This window comes from Monopterus albus, unplaced genomic scaffold (genome assembly GCF_001952655.1).
Source record: "Monopterus albus unplaced genomic scaffold, M_albus_1.0 scaffold391.1, whole genome shotgun sequence".
Taxonomy (NCBI): Eukaryota; Metazoa; Chordata; class Actinopteri; order Synbranchiformes; family Synbranchidae; genus Monopterus; species Monopterus albus.
Genome location: NW_018128271.1, coordinates 131,981 through 141,683, shown reverse-complemented (window position 1 = coordinate 141,683; position 9,703 = coordinate 131,981). Strand labels below are relative to the sequence as shown.

Here is a 9,703-nt window from a genome sequence, read left to right as displayed (position 1 = left end):
CATTATCAATTTGCTTATACCTAGTACATGCTTGAACGGAGTAGGAAGAAGTTAGACTTATCTAGTCCTACCCCATAACATCATCTTACCATCATTGGTTTGCAAGCAGTATCTCTACATAGATAATTTTGTTCTACACCACACAAGTAATATACTAAAAAATTATTGTTCTTGATTTCCTGATTGTTTAGTCTCTACTGCTGTTCCTGATTGTCTCCAGTGCTGCTTTGTTTGTTTTTAGGTGTCTTTGATTTTCTTATTTGTGCTGTGTAAAATGTAACGTTCTGATGACGGTACTTTTATAATCCTTGTGCGTATCGGTCCTACGTACTTACGTACGCATGCACCGTGTGGAGTGGCAGCAAGTTACAGTAGCTGTGTCCTTGTGTTCTTTTCCATGTTTTTATTAAGTTCTATTCTTATGTGTCTGTTCTTATGGTGGTGTCTGTTCTTATGGTGTTATGTTGGTTGTTCTCTATTTCTGCTGTAACACAGAAATTTCCCCACCGTGGGATCAATAAAGTACCTACTATACTCTAAAATGAAGGGGGCAGGGTTTATGATCTACAGTATACTGCAATTGACTTGTGGCAACTTCATTTCCTCCATCTTTAGGTAAAGCTGTTTCAGCAATTGATTTCAGGCATTTTCAGGACAATCTTTCAATTTTTATTAGCATTCACACGCATTTTCGACAGGAAATGCATTTCTCTAGTTTATTGTATGGATTCAGCATCCATACTATGTTTTCCAATTATTTTATTTCTTTATTATTATTATTATTGTTATGTGCCGTTTGCACCTGTCAGTGAGCGAACGAGAAAGAGGCGGACCCAGGTAGCCGACTTCGGTGCAAGCAGTGCTTTATTATATACAGTGAAGATGAGAGTACAAATACACAGAGAGAAATAGTTCGTAGTCCTGTCGATGAGTAGTAACCGGGTGTTGACCAACAGCAGGAGGCGAGGAGATGGAGAGCTGGGCCGAGCTGGTTATCCTGTTTTTTTATTGTGTGGATCCTATAGCATCCACACTATGTTTTCCTCTTATTGTACGGATACTGAAAAGCATCCATCCATACATACATATAGCATCCATACTATATTATCCTGGTCCTTATTATTATTATTCTCATTTATTTCGTATCAAAGGTATACTACTACTCACAAGTTTTCTAAACTTCATACATTTTAAATATTTTTCTTTATTTTGAAAATCTTGCCCCATTCAAATGAATGGGAAAATTCTTCAGCACACTTTCAGCTATTTCAGCTATCAAAATGTTCAGCTTTTCAAGGACATTCATACTACTATTCAGAAGTTTTCTAAACTTCATACATTTTAAACATTTAGCTTTATTTTGAAAATCTTGCCCTATTCAAATGAATGGCAAACATTTACTTCAGCATACTTTCAGCTATTTCAGCTATCAAAATGTTCAGCTATTCAAGAACATTCATACTACTATTCAGAACTTTTCAAAACTTCATACTTTTGAAATATTCAGCTTTATTTTGAAAATCTTGCCCCATTCAAATGAATGGAAAAATTCTACTTCAGCATAATTTCAGTTATCAAAATGTTCAGCTTGATACCTGACTACCCATTGACTTGTATTGCAAAAAATAAAGCTGAATAGATTAAAATGTATAAATGTTATTAAAAAAATGCCCCATTTAAATGAATGGAAAAATTCAGGTTTTTCTTCAGAGTTTTTCTAACCTTCATACTTTTGACATATTTAGCTTTATTTTGAAATTCCAACTTCAGCATACTTTCAGCTAGCAAAACCATTCAGGTGTCAAAATGTTCAGCATTTTATGATTTGCAGGGTGATCTTTCAGCACTCAGCATCCATACACATTTTCTTTAGAAAATGCAGTTTTCTAGTTATTATTATTCTGTGATTTTCCACCCTTTTTCTGGTACTTAATAAGTCCAGCTTACTTTCAGCTATACAGGCCATTGAGGTCTCTATCTGTTCAACTCTTCAAGGACATCCCTGCTTGTACTCAACTTTTTTTTATAACATTTATACTTTTTAATCTATTCAGCTTTATTTTTTGCAATACACGTCAATGGGTAGTCAGGTATCAAAATATTCAGCTCTTCAAGGACAGTCATTTCTAAACTTCATACTTTTGAAATATTCAGCTTTATTTTGAAAAGCTTGCCCCATTTAAATGAATGGAAAAATTCTACTTCAGCATAATTTCAGTTATCAAAATGTTGGGAAAATTCTACACTCAGCATACTTTCAGCTATTTCGGGTATCAAAATGTTCAGCTCTCCAAGTACATTCATGCTTCTCTTCAGAATTTTTCTAAATCTCATACCTTTGAAATATTTATCTTTATTTTGAAAATTTTGCCCCATTCAAATGATTCGGAATATTCAAATTCAGCATACATTCAGCTATTTCAGGGATCCAAATTATCAGCTGCTCAAGCACATTCATGCTTCTATTAACAATTTTTCAAAACATCACACATTTAAAATATTTAGCTTTATTCTGAAAGGTTTGCCCCTTTCAAATGAATGGGGAAATCCTACTTAAGCATTCTTTCAGGTATCAAAATGTTCAAGTCTCCCAGGGCATTCATTGTTCGACTCAGAATTCGGATTTAGAAGACCTACCTGTGATCAGGCTTTTAGTAAACTTTCTGATGATTTTAAACAGTCCTCTACTGTCTTCACTTCTTGTGCTTCCAACAAAAGAATTGGGCTAATTTCTAACAGTGCTATTGGACTATTTTCACATCTTAATAAACTCAGCATACCTTCAGCTAGAAAAGCCATTCAGGTATCAAAATGTTCAGTTCTTCAAGGCCATTCCTACTTTATTGCATCTCATCTTTCAGATTATTCAACAAAGAACTTCAGCCATTTCTTCTCAACTATTTCAACAAAGAACTTCAGCCATTTCTTCTCATCTTTCAGCTGTTTCAGCAATTGATTTCAGGCATTTTCAGGATGATCTTTCAGCTTATTAGCATCCACACGCATTTCCGTAAGGAAATGCATTTCTCTTGTTTCCATTGCATTGATTTTTATTCTGGAAGATGTTTTATTATGAAAAGCAACAGGATTTTCTCCGACGTATCATCCACCTGTGACCCTTAATACGTGAAGACGCATGTGTCGGTCACAACGTTTGATACGTTGCAAAAAAAAAAAAAAAGCCCGCAAACTAGCAAAAATGAGTAAAAAACAAACGTCTTTGAAGAGCTTCTTTTGAAAGGGGAAAAGGTGAGCCAGAAGAGGAGCCCCACGACCTCCAAGAAAAAGAACGCTTCCTTTAACAGACAATATCAGGAATCATACTTAAAATACAGGTTTATCGCAACAGGTGACTCTCACGCACTAAGGCCGCTTTGCATGTCTGTGCAACAAGAGGATCAGCTGCTGGAGATCGCAAATGATGGTGACCTTAAGCATATGTTTGAGACAACAACTCTGCCGATGTTGTGGATGAAAATCAAGGCAGAATATCCTGAAATCGCCACAAGAGCACTGAAAACCCTGCTACCATTTCCAACATCCTATCTCTGTGAAACGGGCTTTTCTGCAGTGACAGCAACCAAGACAAAATTACGGAGCAGACTGGACATAAGGAGCATATTGCGTGTGTCATTGTCTCCCATCAGCCCTAGATTGGACCATCTCGTTGCAGGGAAGCAAGCCCAGGGCTCCCGCTGACTTGGCATTATGGTGAGTTGATATAGTGTAGAATTATTGTAATTGCCTAGTATAAAGTGTAATTGTTGTTCAGATTACATACTATGAACTGACAAAGGTTTTTGTTGGAACCATCACGCCTCTACCTGCTCCGTGGAAAACTTTTCATGCATGAAACTGGTCCGTGGTACAAAAAAGGTTGGGGTAGTCTACGCTATAACCAGTTACATTTTGTCTACCTATATTAAAATCAGCCTTAAAAGAAAATCATCATGTCATTATGAAGCCCCTTACTGTCCAGACATGTAGTATTACCAGGGACAGTATCTTGATGTTCTCAATGAAAGATGTGGCCCTGCAAAATAAAAAAACTGATAAAGCCCTGTTTTGATCCCAACTGACTGAGTGGAAAAAAAATAAACTGCTTTTATTCTCGAGGGCTGTCCTTTCTGTTCCTGTTTTAAATAGCATGGCTGGCAAGGTAGATAAAGGGAAAAAGGCACTCATTGCTATCATAACAAGGGGCTTCTGGAGTGTGTTAAGCTGCCTCTCCACCCACCCCTCCCACACTCTCCCAAAAACGTGAGTGAATGAGTTTAAAGAAGGGCTGTCCTTCTTTTCATTTACTGCAAGCTGAGAAGGGCTCAGCTTTGAGCTCATGAGAATACCCTCCAAACGTTTGGCTACACACTGCTGCTGCTACATGGTATCTGTTTGACCTCCAGACTCTCAGCTAAGATTCAACCACTGCCAGAGGGCAATTGATGCTCAGGACATGGGACCAAAGTAAATGAAGTCTCCTTTTCCCTATTTGCATTTTCTTTCAGAATTTCTTCACTGCTTGGAGAACTACACAGAGCTGATCACATAGGAGACCTTATTCAGCAAAATTGTGAGTCATGCACGCATGCTAAAGCTTGTTTTGTGAGTGTGTTCAAGTGTTTTGGAAGATATTAAAATATGAGCATGAGGCTGGATCTTTTTATCTATGTCTGTGTTCACTTTAGCTCTCAGGGAAGTCATGGCCACCTTACTGCACTGGCTCCTGCTGCTGTGGGGAATCCAGGGTCTTTGGGCACAGGACTATGAAGAAGACTATGAAGAAGAGGTGGTGACCACCAAGAAGAAGAACAAACTATATTCACCTAATTCCATACCACAAAATGGCAAATGTAAGACCAAAGACATTTGACATTTTTCTGGGGAATAAGTCCGTTAGTTGGCTCTTTTCCAGTGATGTACTTGCCTGAAAAAAAAATGTTGCGGAATTTGTGCAGGTGTCAGAAAGGTGCTACCACAGTTGTAAAAACTGAACATGATACTCAGTGAGCACTTTGCTGGAGGATGCATATCTCTCAGAGCCATCCATCTCCTGTGTGACCGTTCAGTGCTCTGTTCCTAAAATGTTTTATTCTCTCAGAATCCTGTTTCCCCAGGCACATTCTGTCTGATATGTCTCCACCTAGACTGTGATTTATCCTCAGCCTTTATTAGATATGTGACCTTCCATTGCTGAAGGTTGGTGCAGCAACTTGACCTACTTTTATTTTCACTTCAAAAGTATTGTCACATCATGAACATATCACACTTTTATTGAAAGAAATCAGCCTTTAGTGCAAAATGGTCAATAAATCATCACTTCTGAAGGCTCCACAGAAATGTCTCCCCAGCTCATGAAATCTATTTAGTTATGATCACTTGGGTCATTTTGGCTCTACATGAAAGTAAAAAATTATATACATGTATCTTGGAAACAGAAAATACAGGAAAAACACATTGTGTGCAGCTTTCTTGCTGGTTGGCTGTGCCCCAGGTGTGTTATGAAGCCAGAGTCTTTCAGAGTCCTTTAAATGCTGTTTGATAAACTCCAAACATGTCCGTGCAAATTCTCAGTCGTCCAGGTCATAGTAAGCTGAAAAAAACGCAGAAAACAACAACAACAATTCCAACATTCCAGCATGTGCTGGAAGTTAACAAGGTTTTTCTTGTCCCTTGTTTTTCAATGTCCTCTAACCACTCAGTCCTTAGAGGACATTGTTGGCTACCAAAAGACTGGAACTGCAACATATCAGTTGTTAGGGGACATTGTTGGCTGTCGAAGGACTGAAACAAAACCCCAAGGGATAAATATCTCCTGCTCAACACCAGTCGGACAGAACTGATGAAGCCTCTTGGATGAGAGGTGAAATGTCTTCTACCTAAAACTACATCCAGATGATTTTTTTCTCTGTTTTTTCAGCAAACTCCAAACAGTTGTCATCTGTCTCTTACTGAAGGCCTGATTGGTAGAGAGAGAGAGCGCTGCTGAGATGGTCACCCTCCAAATCTGTTACCTTCAAACAGTGCTGGGCCAGCTGTTTCTGCCAGTCTTGCTGCTAAGCTAACTGGTTACAGCTTCATTTTTAGCTTACAAACGAGTGGTTTCTTGTAACTCTCTGCAAGAAAGTGCATTAATATTTCTCAGAATGTTGAGCTGTTATTTATTATATTGTTAATAAATGACTAACTCCTGTTTCTTTGCAGCACTTAACAATGAAGACTGCACTTTGGAGTTAGCCTTTCTCATCGACAGCTCAGAGAGCGCCAAGGACAACCATGCCCAGGAGAAGCATTTTGTCTCAGACCTGATTGACCGGCTACAGGACATGAGGCTGCAGACCGGCCAAGGGCTCAGCTTTCGTGCAGCCCTCCTTCAGTACAGTAGCCATGTTATCATAGAGCAGACCTTCAAACAGTGGAGAGGTGCCAATGACTTCAAGGGCCGAATCGCTCCCATTGCATACATTGGCCACGGTACATACACCACCTATGCTATCACCAACCTCACTCGAATCTACTTGGAAGAGTCTGATCCCAGCAGCATCAAAGTGGCCATTCTGCTCTTTGACGGCATCTCCCATCCCAGGAACCCAGACGTATTTTCAGCCGTGGCTGATGCCAAGAACCAGGGTGTTCGTTTCTTCACCATAGGCATCACACCGGAAGCCAACGAGCCCACCAATGTAGCTCAGCTGCGGCTAATTGCTAACTCGCCAGCTTCCCGCTACCTTCACAACCTGCAGGACAAGATCATTGTAGAAAAAGTCATTAAGGAGATTGTGAGTAAAAATAAACTTGCTTGTTTCATTTCCTGTTATATGCAAAATTATAGACTTGACTCTTATGAAACTGCTTTGGCATTTACTTTTACGTCCTTATGGTCACTTGTGTCCACAATAGCCACTGTTTAACACAACTTACAAAATCTTGTTTTAAGTATGATTATAGTCCTGCTCTATATTTCTTGAACTCTGCTCAAAAAGTCATTGTAATAGAGATCTTTGTCATTAACAAAAATTACTCTCAAGATTGTGTAAATCACTTTTAAGTCAGTTTTCTAAATATATTTTTATCAAAGTAAGACTGAAGATATGTGACAGATGTTAATAAATTTCATGTATGTTTGATAATTTCTTATTACCAGAGGACAGAAATTTATAACAGATGGAAGCATCAAATATCCATTATGCAGACATAAGCTAAATGAATAAAATTTTAGCATCATTCACTTCTCTGTGTAACCCAGTACGCACTTCCTCTCTGCTGCCTTGGATACTACCCTTGTTACTACCCACTGCTTTGATTTCTTAGCTTATTGCATCCCTGATGTACACCTGCTACCTGCTGCCATAGTAACTGGTCTTCTGTCATCGCCTAAGTCATCACTGTAAAATGAAATTCACTCCGACATCCACTTTTACATCAGCAGTAGTGTAAAGTATGTAAAGTTATAAAAGTCTTCTTTGTTCATGCATGTGCTGGAAGTTAAAGTTTTTCTTTTTCAATAGTTTGCTGACTTGAGGGATTGGGGTACCTTTCATAAACTGACACCAAATTTCCATTAAGATAATTCAAACATGTGCTGCACAGCAACATCCTGCCAGGCTGTTGGCTATAACATATGCTCTGTATTAAAACTCTATGTGGGAGAATCGGGTGTAGTAAGTGTAAGAACCCAGCAAGAATGTACACACACTACATCATTCAGCCAGGTACTCACTTCAGGATCAGGTTTACTATTCACCCAGGTGGTACACATTCAAAAACAATAAGAGAAAACTTTTATATGAAACTTCTACAGCATTGAACCTGAAAGCCTGCATTCTGCTGGCTTCAGTCGGGCTTTCATCTCATTGCCCTATGCGGGCAGCATCTGTATGTCATAAACATGTGCGCCGCTGTCTCAGCTGAGTCTTTTATCTTTACAGTAACAGCATCCAACTGTATCCTGACAAGAGTGTCTGCACTGTCTTCAGACCCCCCTCCCTACTAGGGAAACATCCCCTGGTTGCTTAGCAAGGCTCTTTTACTGATCAGCGCATGTGGTTTGTGTTCAGTCTTACTGGAATTTTGACCAGTCCCCCTTGTGTATGAATGTGGGTAACTTTAAAGAAAAAGGCAAAAAAGAAAATCAGGGTTTTGGCCAGAGGTGTCTGTTTTGAGAGGAAATGTGGGATAGGAGTCCACTTGCATAATAAGCTAGAGGAGGTTCAAGGCTATTTGACAAAGTGAACCCAGGCCAGCAGTGAATGAGTTTATTTGGGTGCTTGAGTAACAGGTATTTGCAGTTTCCTCTGAATCTTACAGTGTAATGTAGATAACAAAATAAAAGCTTGGCTCACATTGAAAGGATAATTTTTATGATCTTTTTTCTGTAACATCAACCATATGGAGGAAATCCAACAACCTCTTCACCTTCTTGTGTTTTTTTGCTCCACAGACGGCGCTGGCGGATGAAGGGGTACGTTTTCTTTTTGTACATATCTTGATTTATTTACTCATATGGCTTCTCTAACACTTCTTTCCCTGTCTTTGAAGTGTCCCTTAGCGCAGAGCAAATGTGTGTGCGAGAAGGGTGAGAGGGGACCTAGCGGCCCTCCCGTAAGTATTCCTGCTACACAGAATTTGCTTGTGAAGCTCTAAAAGTGTTTAATTTACTGTATAATCAGTGAATAAATACTTAGAAATTTGTTTCTATTTTCAAAATAACTGGACTTGTTTATTTCAAAATATTACTTGTCATATGACTGTCACTTTTTATGTTTTTTTTTTTTTTTTACCTCCGTTTCATCTTTCACCATATTACATGTCCCCTGCCTCTAAGTTAGCACACTGATCAACAGATATTATTTCCAGATTTAGCAGGTTAGCTCCTGTAAGCTATGGTTATTTAGCCAGGCTGCACATGCTACCTGCCTAGCTGGCTAACTAGCTAGACAGGGTTGTAAGCATGGTTTTTCACTCAGCATCAATGAAGAGAAAGTGTTAGCTGGTTATCATTAGTTGCTTATCTGGTTGAAGAGCTGTAGCCAGCGTGAGCTAGCTAACACTGTTAACTATTCGCTTTGCAGCTGGATAATAACCCAATGTTGTGTTCACCTCATATAATTTTAACAGTGATTACAAGAGAGCGGAAAGTCCAGCTAACTAATTCTGACTTGTAATTAGTTTAGTTTAGTTTATTTCAAGCATGTAAAAAATAAAATAGCATTACAGAAATAAAATTGTGAGAAAAGAAAAAAAAGGTAGTGCATATACAATACAAGAAGAAAAAACTAATAACAATATAAAGACAAAATAGTATACAATTCAGTCATATCACATTCATGAAGTAAATTACAAATACTACCACCATTGCATGCTTGAAAGGGAGTAGAAAGAAGTACAGACTTATCTAGTTCTACCCCCTTTCTTAGACCATGGTATAATTATGCCAGTGCCATCGATCCCGCCAACAACCAGCCAAACCCCCAAAAACTGCCAAGAACCAGCCCCGACATGCACCCAACATCCAGCACCAAACAACCTACACCACGGTGACTCTACTTGCACTCTAACACAAATTCGTCATTGCACACACAGATCGTCATGTACTAACTATATGAAATAACATTGTTAAGTAACTCAATACAAAAACAACATTCACTTAATCAACACCTCTCACATCCACAAGATTAAGACAAAGTCTATACATTAATTTTATTAT

At 38.7% G+C, this 9,703-nt stretch overlaps 1 protein-coding gene across 1 annotated transcript in view; it reads left to right on the top strand.

Moving 5' to 3' along the window:
* Window positions 1-4,343: 4,343 nt before the first annotated feature.
* LOC109951466 (collagen alpha-1(XXVIII) chain-like) overlaps window positions 4,344-9,703 on the top strand; it is a 59,997-nt gene continuing 54,637 nt past the window's right edge. Inside the window, exons 1-6 of the mRNA XM_020585984.1 lie at window positions 4,344-4,384; window positions 4,506-4,570; window positions 4,686-4,850; window positions 5,918-6,776; window positions 8,438-8,458; window positions 8,536-8,598. Of these exons, the coding sequence (XP_020441640.1) occupies window positions 6,177-6,776; window positions 8,438-8,458; window positions 8,536-8,598 (684 nt within the window). The 5' untranslated portion in view covers window positions 4,344-4,384; window positions 4,506-4,570; window positions 4,686-4,850; window positions 5,918-6,176. The remainder of the gene's footprint in view (window positions 4,385-4,505; window positions 4,571-4,685; window positions 4,851-5,917; window positions 6,777-8,437; window positions 8,459-8,535; window positions 8,599-9,703) is intronic.